Source organism: Phacochoerus africanus, chromosome 3 (genome assembly GCF_016906955.1).
Source record: "Phacochoerus africanus isolate WHEZ1 chromosome 3, ROS_Pafr_v1, whole genome shotgun sequence".
NCBI lineage: Eukaryota > Metazoa > Chordata > Mammalia > Artiodactyla > Suidae > Phacochoerus > Phacochoerus africanus.
The window spans coordinates 136703201-136722991 of record NC_062546.1 but is presented as its reverse complement, the minus strand read 5'-3'; the positions used below and the strand labels follow the sequence as shown (position 1 = coordinate 136722991).

General features: G+C 36.9%; 1 protein-coding gene across 2 annotated transcripts in view; it reads left to right on the top strand.

Annotated features, from left to right (window-relative positions):
- The window catches only part of GRB14 (growth factor receptor bound protein 14), a 128191-nt gene that overhangs the window by 1303 nt on the left and 107097 nt on the right, over window positions 1–19791 (top strand). For both annotated transcript variants that reach the window (XM_047772751.1, XM_047772752.1), the window contains exon 2: window positions 696–828. In XM_047772751.1, the coding sequence (XP_047628707.1) occupies window positions 696–828 (133 nt within the window). The remainder of the gene's footprint in view (window positions 1–695; window positions 829–19791) is intronic.

The following is a 19791-nucleotide window of genomic DNA, read 5'->3' as shown; positions in this document are numbered from 1 at the left end:
CAACAATACAAAAATCTATAGTCCTTTATATTCATACATTTTAATGGTACTTTTTTCAGATTTTCAAAGTGCTTCAACTTCACTGAAGTTAAAATTACTCTGCAGTGGACTAGAGTACATTTATACTAGGAAGTTATATTCACCTCCTCAAAAACACTGTCTTGCAGTTTAGTATCTATAAGCACTTGAAAAATCAACAGACTGTGTGTGGGCAACATTGTGAATGAAATTTGAAGTGAAATGAACCACAGCTATAATTAATAGACCATAACTTCGAAAAGTGATTAGTAAAATAGCATAGGGAGAAATTCACTAAATGTTTATAGACTTTATCAATTTAATGGATGCAAAACAATGTCTAACTTCTCAGGATGATTTTTGCATCAATAATTTTGTAGTCTGTATTTTAACTTCAAGGAAAATTATCAAAAGTGCTTGAAATGGGGTTTCCCGGCCTGGTGATTTTTTTTTTGAAAGTCCCCCTCCACAGATGGAATGCTATAGAAGATTGATTTATATCAATTGATATATTTTATTTTGATGTGCAGAAAGTACACCACAGACCTTTGCTCTATACTTTATATGATATTAATGTCACAGAGTGGTGCATGCTGGCCTTAACTTTTCAATCCTGACAGCAATTATATTTTACATTCTGTTTTATGTAAATTACATTCTATGTTCCCTTGGTGTAGGAGAAAAAAGAAAGATCTTGATGTTCTGGAAATGCCATCTATTCCAAACCCTTTTCCTGAGCTATGCTGCTCTCCATTTACATCTGTGTTGTCAGCAGGCCTGTTTCCCAGAGCAAATTCAAGGAAAAAACAGGTATGCATTTTAAAATGTTCTAATTAAAAAATCTTAGGAGTTATACATCCATTTAATCTTTAAGATACTCAGTAACTTACAGTATTAACAAAGGATTATCATGGCCTATTTTAAATAACTCTGTTGACTGACATAGTTCTTTGCCATTAGTTTCCTTTAGGGTCTCAGTTTTCACATCTGTGTAATGCAAATGTTAAAATTTACCTGTCAGGTTTTGGGACTGGATTAAATGAAAGAATATATGTAGAGTTCAGAGCCTGTGAGCTATAATGGCTCATGTAGATGGGAGAGTTATATATGATAAGAAATGATCAATTTTAAGTTGTCAGTAGGAAGAGCTGGCAGTGGTATTGGGGTAAAAGGGGGTTGATTTGTTCCTTTAAAACCTTCTTAAATCTTTCACATTTGCAACCCAAGCCAACCCTATTTGCTAAAGGAAAGTGACAATAATGAGTCTGTGGTGAAATGTAATTGGAGTTTAGGACTCCACAGGTTTTCTTTCATTTCAGCGAATCCCTCAGTTCTGAGGCATTTGGCCTCAGGGGGCAGATGACTTCTAAGTGATGATTAATTTATGGACTTAAATTTTTTTGATTTTCTTTTTTTTCTTTTTTTTCTCTTTTGTTGCTTTTTAGGGCCACATTTGTGGCATATGGAGGTTCCCAGTCCAGGGATCTAATTGGAGCTACAATTGCCAGCCTATGCCACAGCCACAGCCACACCATATCTGAGCCTTGTCTTCAACCTATACCACAGCTTAACCCACAGAGCAATGCCAGGGATCCAACCCGCAACCTCATGGTTCCCAGTTGGATTTGTTTCCGCTGCTCCACAACAGGAACTCCTTTTTGATTTTATTTATTTTCAAGTTTCTAGCTGGGGACTAACTTGAGCAAATTAGACTTCAAAGACCAAGCAACTATGGGGAGATCCATCATGATTATACATTTTTTTGAAATGGACAATCTCATCTCTTCTGAATGTACTTCCTCCCAATTTTGAATCAACAAAACAGAGAGAAGCTTTACTAGGCAAAATTTACATTGTTCTTGTAAGGATAGAAACAACAAATTTAAATAGTCCTATGCGTGCAGTGAGGACAGGGGTAATGAACAGAGAGGAGGAGAAGACGGTTATTTCCCCATCTTTTTTTTTTTTTTTTTTGCACTTTTATTACCTGTGATAGGTTCATTAATGCATAACGTGTGCTTATAGTTTTAGGACTGAAGAAAATACCCAGGAAATAGATGAATTCTTGATATCATACGGCAATAATAGAGACAGTAGAGAAATATGGAATGTTGTGTTTTGATGGACGTTTGGTAAAATAAGGCTTATACACTTGTTTTTTTGGGGGGGGAGAAAGAGTTGAAGTTTTACTGGTACACATGCTTTTTGGATAAAGGTTGGAGAAAGTGGGAGTAAATATTCCCAGAGCAGAGATATGTTCTGAATTAGAGTCTTTCATTGGGGAGGCATATCCTTAAGTGGGTGGGACGGAAACTTTGGGTAGGGGGTGATCAAGGAGGAGACCTTATTATCAGGATGAGATTTAAAGTCAGAGCCCAGGGGAAAAACAGCCCTTCTGAAATGTCTGGGCCTTTTAAGAACTTGGCTTTTGAGTTAAGATGTAAGATGGGGATATGGATGATAGACTAGTCTGTGCATCATGGTGGTGGAAAAAATTGATTCTGACTGCCCCTGTGATCCAGAATGGGAAAAGGACATGTCTGATGATGGCATAATAGCCATTTGGGGAATTTAACACATTGTTTCCCCTTTTATGGAGGGAATTTACCAAGGGGCAGCTTTGATTTAGGGTTGAGTTAGAGGTTGAACAGAGGACGGGGAAAAGAGGAAGAGAGGACTGAGTTTACTCTGACTTTAATTTCATGAATGAGCTCATGTCGACCAGACGTGTCCATGGGACAGGGTTTGTTTTGAATTGAGACAGAATGAGTGTTTTGTGCTAAAGGTAGTAGAGGAAGAAAAAAGAAAGAGTAGATGTGAGTATCAGGGTCAAGTCAGAGTGTACCCTGAGTATGGGGAGTTATCCTCCAAGAGGTAGACCTCTTATCTGTAGGAATGATAGCATTTCTTGAGATCAGGTTTAGGAAATGGCAAAATGGGAAAAGGGTGCTAGGCTGCCCATGACTCCAACTGGTTTTCTGCTGGGCCCTGTGTCCTGTTTGCACAGTGACCTTCTCAGAGAGTGCTGCGCCCACACAGACAGCTGTGCTGTTTCAGGAGCAGAGTTCTGGCCTGACTCCTGGAGACCAGTCCCAGAGGGGTGTTCCCACCCAAGCAGCGCCCTTCCTGCTGATCTCTTCCTTGGTGCTAGGGTTGGAGTCTCTGTGAAAGGAAGAATGTCCCAGGTTTGGGGAAGAGGAAGGTTTCTTTTCCCATTCTTTTTTGTTCCCTTTTCCCCACCTAGACTTTGCATTTAGAACTGGTCCTTTGTTTTTATTCCTTTGTATATTCACAGTTCTTTGGAATGAGGGAGGTTTGGGGAACAGATGACTCTGTGTCAGTAATTTCCCCATGCTCAGTATCTTTTGTGACACAGACTTCCCTTTTACAAGATGGTATTTCAGGCCTAATTCTCTCTGACTTCAGTTGAGATGATGTAAATGATTATATGTGATAGGTTTCGATTGACCATTATTTGTGGTTGAAACATTATGGGAGACAATATCACGATGTCTCGTTCCTTTATAATCTCACTTTCATTTGTTTTGTTTAATCATTCCAGTCGTTTTAGCAATTCTTTTCTCACCATAGAAAAAATGAAGAATTGCACTTGTTACTTATAAGTAAATGACCAGAAAGTTTGAAAGAATCCAGACTGGAAATGTTAAATTTCAAAACCACAGTCAAAAATCATTTTGCAGGCCATAAATATTTTCTTTTACAATTTGAGATGTCTACATAATGCATGAGTGGTAAAATGTATTGAAGCCACAAATAGGATATGCTTTATCTCTTTTTTGCAAATAAAATGTCTCAAAGTGTACAATACTGTAGGCTTTCAGTACTTCTATTTTAAAATAAGAGCTAGAATGAGATAAAATCTGGACTCTTTATTCCCTCTCCCTTTTTTAAAAGTAATACTGGCCAGATATATTTCTTAGGCATATATCTTTGTGCTTACAAGTAAAGCAGATTTAAAGTGTCCTTTCCATATACATGGTCCAGAAAAGTTGCTTGTATTTTTTTTTTTTTTTGGCTTTTTAAGGCTGCACCCTCGGGATATAGATATTCCCAGGCTAGGGGTCTAATTGGAGCTACAGCTGCTGGCCTATGCCACAGCCATAGCCAAGCCAGATCTGAGCTGTCTCTGTGACCTGCACCACAGCTCACAGCAACACCAGATCCTTAACCCACTGAGCGAGGCCAGGGATCTAACCCACAACCTCATGGCTCCTAGTCGGATTCGTTTCCACTGTGCCTTGATGGGAACTCCTACTTTAAATTTTGTATTAAAAGTGACTTGACTTATGCATTTACATATCTTTCTTTCTTTCTATTTCTGATGGAGGTTTACCAGGAAATCATGTCTTAGCACTTACTACTTTAAGAAAGGGAAAGAATTAAGATATCTTTAGCCCTTGCAAAAGAATCAGTTCTTTTCTCAAGTTTGTTTCCCCCCAGGTAATTTTTGTGCTTAAACCCAGCTTGTATTAGCGAACACAAGCTGGGTTTAAGCACAAAAATTAGCTTTGGCTCATTCCTTTGCAGGACTATGTAGTATAGCTAATACAAAATAAAGCTCCAAGGATTTTAAAGATAAACAAATCACCAATGGAAATCAGTGCGATATGAAATGTTCGAGCTGGAAGAGATCTTTGAGATCATCTAGTGAAACACTCTTCTTTTATAGATGAGTAAGCTGAGGCTAAGAAATGCTATGTGGCTGATGATGTCATAGCTAGGACCTGAAAACTGGATTTCTTGAGGTTTTGACAGCCCTTTTTAAGGAAGGTCCAATGTCTGCAGAAGTCGAGGACACTAAGGGTAGCTCAGGAATAAACCTATATCAGTGTTGTTAGTTACAACTCTGCCCATAATACCAGGGAGGGATAACAAATGCCATATGATAATCTTCACCTAAGGACCTGGATCCTTTTATTTCCCGTTCTTCAAATATAACTGTCTCTGTGTTTTATTTCCCTCCAGCTTTCTTTTCTTCTTCCTAAAATTGATATGGAAAATCTATCCAATAATTGGACTATTATCAAGTAAGACTTATTAGTATTATTAATAACTGGAATTTGTGTGTGGTGGGTGGTCCACAGTCACACTGAGGCCAGGAAATGGGTCTGTCATGCACATTTTAAGATTTTTTTAAAAAGTACAAAAACTGGAAGTGATTTGCTCATGCTTTCACAGTTTAGAGATCAAAAAGAATGTCATTTCTGAGTGTGCTTTACCCCTCACCATACTGTTTCTGGTCTCTTCTGTATTGAATTAAACCTTTTTATATACCTCAGGAAAATGAAAAATATCTTCCAAATAATTAAGAAATTATTTTCCACATGCTCTGCCTTTGATTTCATTTTCCTCTCACTTATCAGGGATTGTCAAAAGGTAAGTTCATCTCTATTCCCAAATTAAAGGGCTTCTGTTATCTTTCCTTTGTGGTGTTGGTGATAATCCTAATTTGTATGGTGCCAAACTTATGTGTGGTTCTTGTGTGGCTGCTGCATTATCCAAACTCACACACTTATTTCTTCAGTGTACACAGAAGTAGAAAGCAATGAACTATACCGCCATATTCTTATTTTCCAGATTCAGCAATTATCAAGATTTTTGCCTCATTTACCCCATCTATTCCTTTTTGAAATTTTTATTGTATTTGTTAAAATACAATAAGTTACTTTAAAAGAGTAAATCCTGAATATCCTATCATTGCATCCCTACCTAGTTTTGTAGGCATTGCTGAAAAGTACATTTTCTTATTTAACTAAAATGCCATTATTCTCTAACATAAATAATTCCTTGGTATCATTTAAAATCATTGAGTCATATTTTCTTAGTTGTAATGATACATGAAATCTTCAGGTTACACACTGGTTATATTTCAAAGTCTGTAAATTAGCTCTTTGGCAATTTAAATTCGTTTTAAATGGAAACAGGATATAAATTGTATTTAGGCACCCCTCCCCCCCACAGGCCATCTTACAAAATCCTTTTTAATGTGAAATGAAACGCGAATTTCATGTATATGCAGAAAATATAACAGAAACAATAATTTTCCCTATTAGGGTTTCAAACAAATATGTGTTTCCAACAACAGTTTGCTACTTTTGAATGTTGGCACTTAATGAATATCATTTTTCTTAGGAGGAATTTGAAAGTACACAGATCTTTGTAGCAAGAATGAATGAGGCTTTAGAGCAGCACTTCTTAAAGTGTAGTCACTGGATCACCTTCCTCAAATTCAACAGGAATGCTTGTTAAAAATATAGATACTTGGGCTTCTTGCAAAACCCACTAAATGACAATGTTTTGGTGAAGGGCATAGGAACTAGACTTTTTTTTTTTGGCTCTTTGCTGTATGCACAATATTAGGGGTATTCTTATTCTCTGCTGCTTTCAAACTCTAGGGCAATCTGATTTTTCAAAATTATGGAAAATTTCCTTTAGTTGAGGAAAGGTAGGAATATTACCAGTGGACTTTAGTTGGTATTTTATCCAGATATTGATTGTTTGGTGGAAACAGAGCTTCACATGAACTAATCTGAAAGGTTATGTTATAGGACCTGAAGGCCAAAAGTTCATTGGTCTTATGAGAGATTGCAATTGGGAATCAAAAAGTCAGCAAAAATCAAGGTAGCAGCTTTCTCCATTCTCTCTCTCTTGTTTTCCCACAAGCATAGCACACAGTCTCTGTTACTTCTAAATCCATTTCATTCTCTGACATGTCTCTGCAGTCTTGCTTGTCTTGATTGTGTGTCAATGCCTGTAACCCCATATGGCCACCCCATTGGAATAATATTTCCTCCTATTTGAGGTTGAGCACTTGGTAACTGACTAGAGTCTGTATTTGGAGAAAGCTCTTAGCCCAGTGTGCCCAGCTTTTATTCAGTCAGCTGTGGCCAAGGGGACACAGGGACCTGGACCACTGCTCATTCAGCAAGGGTTATGGAGCAAATTCTATGAGTAGGAAGTATGGGTTCAATAGGTAGGATGTATGGAGGTCAGGAAGAAACAATGGAAGACTAGTGCCCCAGAGGAAAAAAAATCTCAAATAACTGGACACACAAACAACTTATTATATGTGAAATATAGTGACCCACCAATGAATTTGGCTCAAGTCATTTAATTACATTTGAAGGGCTCAAGTCACTTAATTCACTTAATTCATTTATTTGTCAGTGATTGCAGTTGATGCCACCCTATAGTGATGGTCATCTTCCTTGGTCCTTGTTCTGAGCTTGCATCTTCATGAGGTCCCTTGGCCTCTGATGACAGATGCTAACAACTCAAGATCTTCCCTACTTCATGCTAGTGACCTTCATCTGTAACAGATGACAGTTATCTCTTCCTATTTTAAAACTTAAATCCTCTAGCAGATCCTCTGCTTGTTAAAGTTTTATTTCCAGTTTGAAGGTTGCCTCTAATTTTTAGTCAATTTGTGGGATATGTTTGCAGTCCAATCTTTACCTGTAATATGACTTTAATTTTTTTACTTCTTTGAAAGCTCAGCTTTTGGTTGTTTTTCCCTAGAGGCATATATTATGTTCTATCAAGAGAAGGAAAATTGGAGTCATTCATGGTTCAATATAAATGTGGATCTTAATTAATATAAAAAGCTTTCTGCATCTTTTGGACATTGCTTTGAAATATGTCAGCCTATATAGAATAGTAAAAAACTTCACTGTATAATTATACATGATGTGTATTTAAACAACGACAAGCTGACTTGGGAATTGTCCTTTTGGCACTCTAGATAAGGGAGAGTTCGATGGAGAGAACCTAGGAAATGGCCACAAGTCTTTGCTAAAGAAAGGGAATGGGAGTTCCCATTGTGGTACAGCGGAAATGAATCTGACTAGTATTCATGAGGATGCGGATTCAATCCCTGGCCTCACCCAGTGGGTCAGGGATCCAGCATTGCCATAAGTTGTGGTGTAGGTCACAGACGAGCCTTCGATCCAGCCTTGTTGTGGCTGTGGTGTAGTGTAGGCCAGCAACTGTAGCCCTGATTAGACCCCTAGCCTGGGAACTTCCATATGCCTTGGGTGCAACCCTAAAAAGGAAAAAAAAAAAGAAGAAGAAGAAGAAGAAGAAGAAAGGGAAAAAAAGAGAGGGAACCCAAAGGGACTCTTTCAGAATCAACTTAGAAGAGAAACAGGCAATTTGATATAGGGAAAACGTCCTTGCTTCTTGTCCTTCCCTTTAGTTTCACTTATTTAGTATTTTTCAAAGCCACAGAGAAAATAAACACAAGTAGGAGGATTAACATTCTTAACTAGTTTACAAATTCTTGTATCTATTACAAAAATCATTTATACGTTGGCTGTTTATTCACATTTGCTTATTTCCATAGATATAATATTACATGTGGTGATTAGGTTGTTAGAGCAGTCAGTAAATATTTTTTAACCTACAATAACCCCCCAAAATGATAGATTTACGCTTTCTTGTGCACCATTTTTAAATATGGTTTCTATAGAAAGACGTGGGGTAATATAATGTAATGGAAAGGTATTGGACCGGGGATCCACAAACCTAGTTTTTAATATGGTCCTGCTGCTACTGAGTGATATGATATGAGCATAATGCCAACAATTCTGGGCTGAACTTGTAGAGAATGCTACAATTTTATTTATTACTAGGGCAAATGATTCTTATGGCTCTTGAAATACTAATGATTCCATAGTAGATAGGTGTGTTAGGAGGCTTTTTTGGTCCCACTGGCACCGGACACTCCCTTTTAGTTTGTTTAGATATTAGTTACCACACCTTCGATGAGGAGAACTTTTGGGTGCCCATGGGGCAAGATGCACAGGAGCCATCTTTATGGAGATGATGGAGGCAGGAAGGGGCTAGTTAAACTAGAAATTTTGCATCAAAATCTAGGTCCAAATAAAGGGAGTCAGAAAAGGTATCATATCTGGGAGGGACCAGGTTTGATGGTGAAATCGTATTTAAACTTAGAAATAAGGGTAAGAGATTAGATATGAATATTTGAGCATGGTATAGGTTCAGTATGCCCTTGGCTCTGCTTGCCTTAATGGATTTGAGGTGGTCATAACTTCTAGTCCTTCTTTAAACTCCCCTTGCTCCACCCTCAAGTTATGCATTTAATCACTCAAGGAAGAAACCAGGGCCTCCTCTTTCTAGTCTTTGGTTAAACACTGCTACATCTTTCATCACAATATACTTGAATCCATGCACTTCTCTCCACCTCCACTGCTACCATTCCAACTTGAGCTGCTTTCTTCTGATGTCTAGGAGCCTTATGAATAGCCTCCTTGATTCTACTTTATCCTATTTTGGTCTATTTTCCATACCCTTTTTAGAAGGGAACTTTTAGAAATGTAAATCACATTATGTCACTCCCTGGTTGAAAACTTTTTGATAGCTTAGGATAAAATTCAGAATTTTACCTTGGCCTACAGGATTCAACATGGTTTGGCTTCCGTCTATGTCTTAAACCTCACCTGCATTCTACTCTTTATTCATTATACTCTAGCCACAGTAAAGGGACAGTCCTACCTGTGTGTGAACTTGGCTAGCTTTTTTCTACCTTAGAGCCTTGGGCTTGGCTGTTTTCTCTGTCTGGAACCTTTTCTTTTGGTTCTTTGCAAAGCTGACTCCTCTTTATTCTTTAGGTCTCACCATAAGATCATTTCATCAAGGGGGCTGTTTCTGACTAGTCTACCTAAAATATCCCTCTACTTTAGTGACTTTTTTTTTTTCCATACTATTTCCTAGTATACTTCCTTGGTTGTACTTACCATAATCTGAATTGTCTCATTTATTTATTTGGTCTAATTACTGTTTTTCCTCTCCAAATAAAATGTTTTAGTTTCACTGGAACCAAATGGGTTCTTTCTTTAGAAAAATTAATGAGTAAATGGATTATTGAAGATAAATAGTTAAAACCAATTCGACAAATTGTATTTTGACATTTTTTCATAATCATGATCACTCATCTTCATCCTCTTCATCAAATTTTAAAACATATTTCTAATTTTATTAACAGAATTTTTATCAGTAAAAATAAAATTATATACTATGCTCCAGAACTAGTGGCATTTTAGCAATGTATGTCTTTGCTTTCATTACCCATATAGGAAATTTTGATCACGTGTTATGAAATTAATGAATATATTTCTGCTTTTAATCATTATTCTTATTTAATGGAATTATAAGTGAAAAGTGCTTGGTGGACTGTTATACTTCCAGCTTACTATGTGTTAAAAATTCACGTTTAGAAAAAATTAAGTGGGAATATCAGTTGGATTTATAATATGAGTCTCTCAGAGCAAGGAGTAGATATTAGAAAATGTTTTAATTATTACTTATTAATGTCATTGGTGAGTGATGTAGGCCAGTGCTCATGATGTAGAAATGGGGAGACATATACCCCTTGGATATACGAGAAAACTTACCAAGAGAATTACAAACTCAGAGATTTAAGATAGCCAGTTTCCAGATCCTCATCTTCCATATATACTTTTTTCTAAAACTTAACCTTCCCAAAAACCCACCTGTGTTCACAGTAACCTTCTTACTTGGTGCATTACCTTGGGGCATGCAGATTTCCAGGGCAATGCACACATGGAAAACTTCCTTTAATGATGAATCAAAGTACCGCAAATCAGAAGGGGGTTCTTGTCTTTTTATGCTTTATATTTCTGTTAAGGGGAGACATGGTTAGAAGTGAGGATTTTGGCTAGAGTTAAAACATTCTGAATTCAAATATATGATGGTTTGATGGTAGTAATGACAATTTTCATTTCTTATAGTTCGATTTTCATTTATTAACTTCACTTCTTCCCTCTCCTGACTGTTGTCAAAGAATATGTAACCTTTGAGGAAGAGTTTCCTAAGAAAAGCAAATGCACATCAGTAAGAAATACTGAATGGTGAAAATGGCCCCTTGTCATGTATTTAAATGTACTTTACACTATTCTCTCTCTGTCTCTCTCCCTCTCTCTCTTTTTTTTTTTTTGTCTTTTTAGGGCTGTACCCCCGGCATGTGGAGGTTCCCAGGCTAGGGGTTGAATCAGAGCTGTAGCTGCTGGCCTACACCACAGCCACAGAAATACCAGATCTGAGATGCATCTGTGACCTGCACCACAGCTCACGGCAACACAGGATCCTTAACCCACTCCACTGAGTGAGGCCAGGGATTGAACTTGTTGCCTCATGGATGCTAGTCAGATTTTTTTCTGCTAAGCCTCGATGGTAACTTCCTTTCCACTATTTTTAATACTTGGGGCACATTCATAGCTGCAAGAAAATGTGCCTGCAAACACCGGATATTATCTAGGTTAGTGCTGAGGGTGAGGAAGTTCCCTGGGAAGCCAACTTGGAGTCTCCGTTTGCCTGCAGGAAATTTACTGGAGCTCAGAGCTCTTGGAAACAGTGCCTGTGGGAACGGACAGTAACAAGCTGGGCTGCAGTGCAGTCACAACAGAGGTCTCAGTTGATCCTACAGGAGCTCGAGCTGGGATGGCCCTACAGAACTGTTTAGAATTAGGGGAGAAAGACTGGGCCTCTTCAGCTGAGTGCAATGGTGGGCGGGAGAGACTTAGCCTGATCTTAGTGCTGAGACACTAATGGCTAGGAGAATAGTGATTCAGTCCTAAAGGGTGCAGGCTTGGATGTTTTGCTACAGCATCTATAATAGTTCGTAATTCTGATTATTTTAAATGAAAGAGAAATCCTTTTTGAGACTACAAGTGTTTTGAAAGGAAATTGTATAAAACTCAAGGATATAATTTGCACATAAATCCTTTCAGATTTTACATGTCTTAATATTGTGGTTAAAACCTATTTTATCAAATTATGTAATAAAATATTTATTCCAATCAGTTCCCATCATGTTTTATCATAAAATACTTTAATATTTTCCACTTTCTGTAAATAAGATACACTAGCTGCTAGACTAAGTTCTAAAAAGTATATGCTGTTTGCTTTCATTCAAACTGTAAGAAATTTTTACCATGATGAACATTTTAATTAATGAAGTTTTTTCTCATTTCATACTTAATTTAAAAAAATTACACCCAAAAATTGAAAATCATGGTGGAAATGTACACTTACATAATTACCAAGGGAATTCCATGCCTTTCCTCCTCAGAATTCTTAATTTTGATTGCTTTTAGTTATTTCTCTTAAATGATATAGTCCATAATTAATTTTTAGCGGCTTTTAAAATATTTTTCCTCAGAGTACATGTTAATACCTTTATTTGAATTGAAAAGTAAAGTTGGGCCTTTTTTGATAGAGCATAAGTCTAATTTGGCTGATTGATTTGAGAGTGAGGACTAACTTTTCCAATTATGTGACATTTTTCTTTCTTTTTCTTTTTTTTTCTTTTTGTCTTTTTAGGGCTGCACCTGCAGCATATAGAGGTTCCCAGGCTAGGGGGTCTAATTGGAGATGTAGCCACAGGCCTGCACCATAGCCACAGTAACACCACATCTGAGCCATGACTGCGACCTACAGCTCATGGCAATGCTGGATCCTTAACCCACTGAGTGAGGCCAGGGAGCGAACCTTCGTCCTCATGGATACTAGTCAGATTCATTTCTGCTGAGCCATGATGGTAACTCCGACATTTTTCTTAAATTTAATAAACTAAATTTACAGCCATAAAAAAATTTTTTTTGGCCACACCTGCGACATGTGTAAGTTCCAGGGCCAGGGATGAAAACTGCGCCACTGCAGTGACACTGCATGATCTTTAACCCACTAGACCACCAGGGAACTCTATAAACATCTTTTTAATTTTTAACTTAAAAGGATTTAAAACATTTTTTAAAATTTAAAAATAGTTGACCTATAATGTTTTATTAGTTTCTGGTGTACACAAAAGTGATTTGTGTGTGTGTATATATATATTCTTTTCTATTCTGGTTTATTACAGGGTATTGAATATAGTTCCCTGTGCTTTACAGTAGGACCTTCTTGTCCATCTATTTTATATATAGTAGTTTGTATCTGCTAATCCCAAATTCCTAATTTATCCCTCCCATACCTCCTTTCCCCTTGGGTAGCAATAAGTTTGTTTTCTATATATGTGAGTCTATTTCTGTTATGTAAATCAGTTCATTTGTACTATATTTTAGATTCCACATATAAATGGTATTTTATGGTATTTATCTTTTCCTTTGGCTTACTTCACTTAGTGTGATAATTCCTAGGTCCATCTGTGTTACTGCAAATCATTCTTTATGGCTGAGTAATATTCTATTGCATGTGTATGCATGTGTGGGTGTGTTTATCACATCTTCCACCCGTGTGTGTGTGTGTGTCACATCTTCCCCCCATAGTTTTATGAGTGTTTTACTTTGAATAAAATGCATTTAGGTGGAAGAGTACCATAATGGTAAAGCCTTGTTGATTAAACCATCCAGAAATTGAGAAAGTGAATGAATCTGATTGAGTAACAAATCTTTTCCAAGTCAAGTGGCTTATGATTCATTGTTTTCAGTTACATTGAGAGACTCTAATTGATTTACTGAATCATGGATCATTAAAAATGATTTTTAACTCAGATGGAATTAAAAAAATATTATTGCCTTCTACCACCTCTGCACTCTTTTCTCCCTTACCTAGCTTAATTTTTCTCTCTAGCCACTTATATCATCTGGCATATTATGTGTTCATATATATGTCTTTTCTCTGCCTTTTCCCACTAGAGCATAAGCCCTCTGAGAGCAATATCTCTGTTTTGTGTACTGCTCGATATCCAGCAGATAGAGCAATGCCTGCCATGTGATAGGCCCTCAGTAAAATTTCTGAATAAATGAATGCATGAGGAAGTAGTTATTATTAAAGGAAGGAATGAGGGAAAGTTTGAGAATAATAGTTTAATATAAATGGAAAAGAGTTTGGAAGAAAATTTAGCAAAGTGAAATTTAGTTTAGTTACTGGGAGGGGTCTGATATTGTTAGCGTTAAAAGAGATCCTCATCACAATAAACATTTGAGTATCGATTTACTATTATTAGCACATTCTAAATTTGGAATACCCTTGCTCAGAATAAGTGCTGTTCTTTGTCTCTTTGGTCCCTTTGTAAGCATTTTCAGTCTTACCAGCCCATGTGTGCCAGTTAAAAAGCACGTATGCTTTATGGGACTGAGTCCAGTAAAAGCTTTTCAGTCAACCCACATTCACAGTGGAAGATTACTTTCATTCTTGGGAAGGGTGACATATGCATGTGAAGCCCAGTATTCAGATGAAAGGGGTACTTTGGTATTATTTAACTGCATATTGGCAAGACTCAGGCCAGTATCTAGTTTCTCTTTAGAGACATTTTGCATTATATTACAGTACTCTTACTGTGCTCTGCCAGGGAAATTAAGATCAGCTGGAACGCTCTGTAGGTCATTGGCTTAGAATCTTAGGGTACTGGGAACTTGATGTTTTGTTTCAATGACCTAATTTAGGCTAAACCTGTCTTTGTCCCAATGGCATAAGAGCCTCTTTACCAAACCATGTTTGCACCTTGGGAAATATAGGGGCGAGGTTTAGAGAAAAGTGATTTGAAAGTATTGGGTCAACCTCCATGGAACAAGTGCTTGATAAACTAGGGCTCTTACACTCAAGAAAGATGAAAGTGTAATTAAAATTCCCTCAATGTGGATGGAGCCATCAAATTGCATAATCTAAATCATGCTTTGAAGGTTGAAGAAGGCAGTTTTAGGAAAAATGAAAGGGAAGAAATGTTTATAGGTCATGTAGCTGTTCACAGTTTTTGTGCTCTGGCAGATGCTCTCTGCAGAGATTTCCAGAGGGCTCACTCTTGTGGAATAAAGCACCTCCTCCGTGTTTCTCACAGTGAGAGTATATGGTGTGTATATACATATGGGGTGTGTGAGGATGGTGGGAGCGCCATATGGGAAGTTGCATGATAAACATGGAACACCTTTCTGGAACAATAATTTTAATTGAAAATGAGGGGAAACACTTTTATATTAAACATTCTTGGTTTTGAGTAGAATGCATAATTTACATGGAATTTTAGGAACAAATTAGGTACCTTAGAGTTATTGCTTACCCTGAGATGGCAAGGGCTGTGCATTGGCTTTAATTTGCAGTTGTGGTAGTTCTGGTGGAAAAATTTGAGAAATACTAGTGTGGTTTTCAGGTCTGTGGGAAGCGGCTTTTTGTAATTCTCAGGAGGATTGGCTGTCATCTCTCTTTTCCTTCTCAGTTCTTCTCTCTAAAGCTTCACTGGTTTTATTGGTGCCTACATCATTAATATTGAGGATATTGGGTTGTTAAACATTTGAAGTGTTTTTCCTACTCTACTTTCCTGCAGTTTGGCAGAAAATTGCTCTCACTAAAATCTCTAAAGACCACCATTTTCCTGAAGAGCTAATTTAGAGCTTATTTTGATATCTCAGCAGTTTGGGGCATTTTTGACTACTCCTTCCTTCTTGAAATATTTTCTTGGCTTCCACTTCTTATAGGTCTCTGTTGGAGGACCTTAGTGTTGATGTTCCTTAAGGTTTTATGCTACAGCTTTTTGTTTTCATTTTATTTTCATTTTATTGCCAGAATGATCTCATCTACTCCCATGGCCTCAATTACAGTGTACATAGAAGTCTAGACTAGGTTATCGTGGTCTGCTTGCTAAATATCTTCATTTGTACAGTCCATAGACATTGCATGTTCAGCCTATTCCAGACTGAATTAACACTTTTTTTCTTAAACTTGCTTCTTCTCCTATATTTCCCTTCATTGGGACTGGCATGTTCTCTACTTAACAATAGAAATCAGAAATCTTTGTTCTATTTTGGCTTCTCACTATTCCTCTATCTCGTCATTTACTTGGTTACAAAGTCCTCTTGGAAGAACAGCTGTTGAATTTATTCACTTTTTTATGACCTCTCTGCCATTGTCATAGTGCAGGCCAAATCATCTCATAATTACTTTGAGAGTCTCCTCACTGATCATGCTATTTTTAGTTGTCTTCTACTCCTAGAAGTGTAACATACTTAAAAAAATTTTTTTTAATTGAGGAGCTAAAATTCATATAACATAAAATTAATCATTTCAAAGCATATAATTCAATGGCATTTAGTACATTTACAGTGTCATGCAACAGTTACCTTTAATTCCATCACCCCAATGGAAACCTGTATCCATTAAGCAGTCACTTCCCATCCATGCCTTCCCCCAGCCTCTGGCAACCATTAATCTGCTTACTGTCTATGCATTTAGCTAATTCTAGATAGTTCAGTAAGGGAATCATGTAATACATGATCTTGTGTGTCTGGTTTCTTTCACCTAGCATGTTTTCAAAGTTCATCCACATTGTAGCATGTAATAATAACCTTGTAACCGTTAAATGATTCTAAATGTGTAGGGAAGAACATATTTTTTCTTTTTGAAGAAAAAGGAAGTTTTTTTATCCAGGGTAGCTTTCCTCCTTGATCCTTTGTTCTCAATCCTGTTTTGTCTCTCCTTTCCGCCTACTTCGAGAAAACCACTGTTTTGAGGTTGGTGAGGATCTTTTCCTTCCATGTTTTTATACTTTTGTTAATGTATAGCACTGTACTCTGTTTTAATGATTTATTTAATAATACATGTTGTGAGTATATCTCTGCAAGTGGCTATTTCATTCAACACTTTTTTTTTTTAAAGCACATGGCTCAGGAGTGTTTATTTTTTTGTTAGCTGCAACACGCTACCCTCACATGCTACCCAACAGCATATAAAAAAGATCATACACCACAGCCAAGTGGGATTTATCCCAGGTTCACAAGGATGGTTCAACATACGCAAATCAATCAACATAATATACCACATTAACAAAAGAAAAGTAAAAAACCACATGATCATCTCATTCAACATTTTTGATGAATCCAGGTCAGTAAATGTAGACCTAGTTTATTTTTATTTCATTTTATTGTATGAATATATTACATTTTATTTATCCTTTCCTCATTGAAGAAAACCAAGAATATTCTTAATTTCTGTCATTTAAAAACACACTCTAGGCATTCCCACTGTGGCTCAACTGCATCAGCAGAATCTTGGGAGTGCTGGGATGCAGGTTTGATCCCTAGCCCAGCACATTGGGTTAGGGATCTGGCATTGCTGTAGTTGCAGCTTAGGTCGCAGTTGAGGCTTGGGTCTGATCCCTGACCCGGGAGCTCCATATTCCTCGGGGTGACCAAAAAAGAAAACAAATAAGCAAAACACTGTAGTGTACATTTGTGTGCCCATGTGCAAGGGCTTCTGTATTGCATGGACTTATAAGTGGTGTTGTTTGGCTCTAGAACAGGTACATTATCAGTTTTACTAGATATGCCTAATTGTTCCTCTAAAGTGGTTGTACTCACCAGCACTCTATGTGTCTCCATTTCCACACTTTCTCATCAACAGCTGGTATTTTCAGATGTTAAAGTATTTGCTAATGTGGGGAGTGTAATGAAATTTAATTATGGTGTTCATTTGCTTTAGCTTGACTACTGGTAAGGTTGAGCTTCTTTTTGTTTGCTTCTGGCCGAACACCTTTCTTCTTTGTGAGTTATCTGTATTTTTCCATTGTGTTTATCCTTTTTAAAGTTTGTAAGAGTCCTTTGTAGTATGGATACCAGTCTTTTGTAATCATAAATGTTGTTGTGATCTTTTCTCTATAATTGTCATGTGTCTTAACTTTGTCTATAGTGTCTCAGGATACAGAATATTTTTTTGTTTTAATTTAGTTAAATCTAGTCATTTTAACATTTTGTAGTCATTTTAACATTTTACTTCTCATACTTGGGTCTTTAACAGCATAACTTATTCTTATAGATGATAGGATTGTAGTTTTTTTCTAAATGAGTATCTGCTCATACAAGTAGCGTTTATTAACCCCCTCTTCCTTCCCAAAGCATTTTAGCATTTCTTTGATTGTGTATCAAGTTCTCTTTTTTATAGTAAAGTGATAGTTTTAAAGGGCAGATCAGGTTATTTCATTCCTCTCTTAAACAATTACATAGATCTCCAACATTCTTCAAATACTTATTTTAATAAAGCTTTAGGGGTCCTGCATAGCTGGACCCCCTCTCCAATCCTGTCACCGACCCTTTTCTCCTTATATTCTGTATCTTAACTACACGAAACTCCTTTTAGTTTTCTATTCTAGTACATCATTCTTTCTCTTATCTGATCCAGTGAGGATCAGATCTTTACATAAGATATTTGATCTTCCTGCATCTCTTTTCTCCATAATCTTTAAAAAGCTAGCTTCTAATAAATCTCTTTGAGGACTCAGCTTAGATTCTTCACATCCCGTCCTAGGTCTGTGGTAGGTGTCTTGCTACCAGGTCAGTTACGTTACATTATCTATTTACCTATCTGTTCCACTATCCAGGAAGCTCTCTGGGGGGCAGTAGAAGCCAAGTTTGCCTTAGAGAGCAATGCATTTCCAGACCCCAGCATCATTCCTGGCATGTTGTAGACCCTCTGTAAATTCTTGCTGAATTGAACAGATGGCTCAGGTAACGTTATTACCTAAAGTAGGATTTGCCTTTGAACTATCTTAGATGATCCATGTAGTCTCCTTAAGCATTTTCAATGATGAGCTTAATTTGCTTGTGCCCAGTAAAATCCTGATGCAGATGCTTTCTTATGGGTTGCATGTAAATCAAGGTTGTGTGTAATTGTTAGAAAAAAATTTTATTGCAGAGTTTTTGGTAGGATTTTACTTTTCCCTATTTAAATCTTAATTTTGATTTAATGCTCAAGCATGTTGGATATTATTGAATTGTATTCTTTCATTACAGTAGTTGTCCCTCTCAGTTTTGCTTCATATGCACACAGATATAGATGACTGTGTGTCTTTATCCAAGAGTGAAAAGCGAAGCTTGCTAGTCTAGCCTGTTTTAGAGGTGATGCTAATGGATTAATCAACTTTTGAAGTTTTCTCAACATGTTGCTAATCCATTCAATCAATATTTATTGAGTGTCTGCTTTGTACTAGTCATTGTGTTTGGTGTATGTTATAATTATGTCATCATTCTGGTCTTATTCTCATTTTGTCTATCAGGAGTGTCATGAGATATTTCTTAGTTATTCCTTATATATTAAGATATTTTTAGTCCTGGATATTCCTTGGACCTATCAGCCTAGAGTTTTATTTAAAGGTAATAACTTGGCAGTTACTACTGTTACCAGTAATTTTATTCAGTCCTTACAGTGCACCAGGTGTTGTGCTATGAAGATAAGTTTTATAACATCTGCTTTTCCCAATACCTCAGTGAAGTAAATGTTATCTTCATATCCATCTTGTCAAGGTGGACTTTGGGGTTAAGAAAGATTATATTATTTGATCAAAATTACACAGATGGGAAGTGATAGGGGCGGGATCCAAGCTCAGGCTGCCCTGTATTAGTGAGATTTGCAGACTCTTGATGACTTTTCCTTTCTTCCCCTTCCCTCTTTTTTTTTTTTAACCTGCTTAACATTTTTTTAAAAACAATAAAGGAATATTTTTGATAGACCAGTCCCCTGCTATAAATAGGTGTGCTGGGTAAAATTCTAGAGGTAGGCATTGCTGAGACCACTCCCTTACGTGGTGTAACCAATGTGTCTGATGGAACAGAACCAGTTTTATGTTTACCCAGAGGCTCCTTTCATTCAACATTAGCTTAAACTTGCTTAGCTTATTTCTAGATATGTAAAATTTAAGAATCATCCAAAATTTAAATATGAAAATGCTTTTTACTTCTTTGAGAAGAATGACTCCTCAGAGCGATCAAGACCAGATCCTGGATCGTGGAG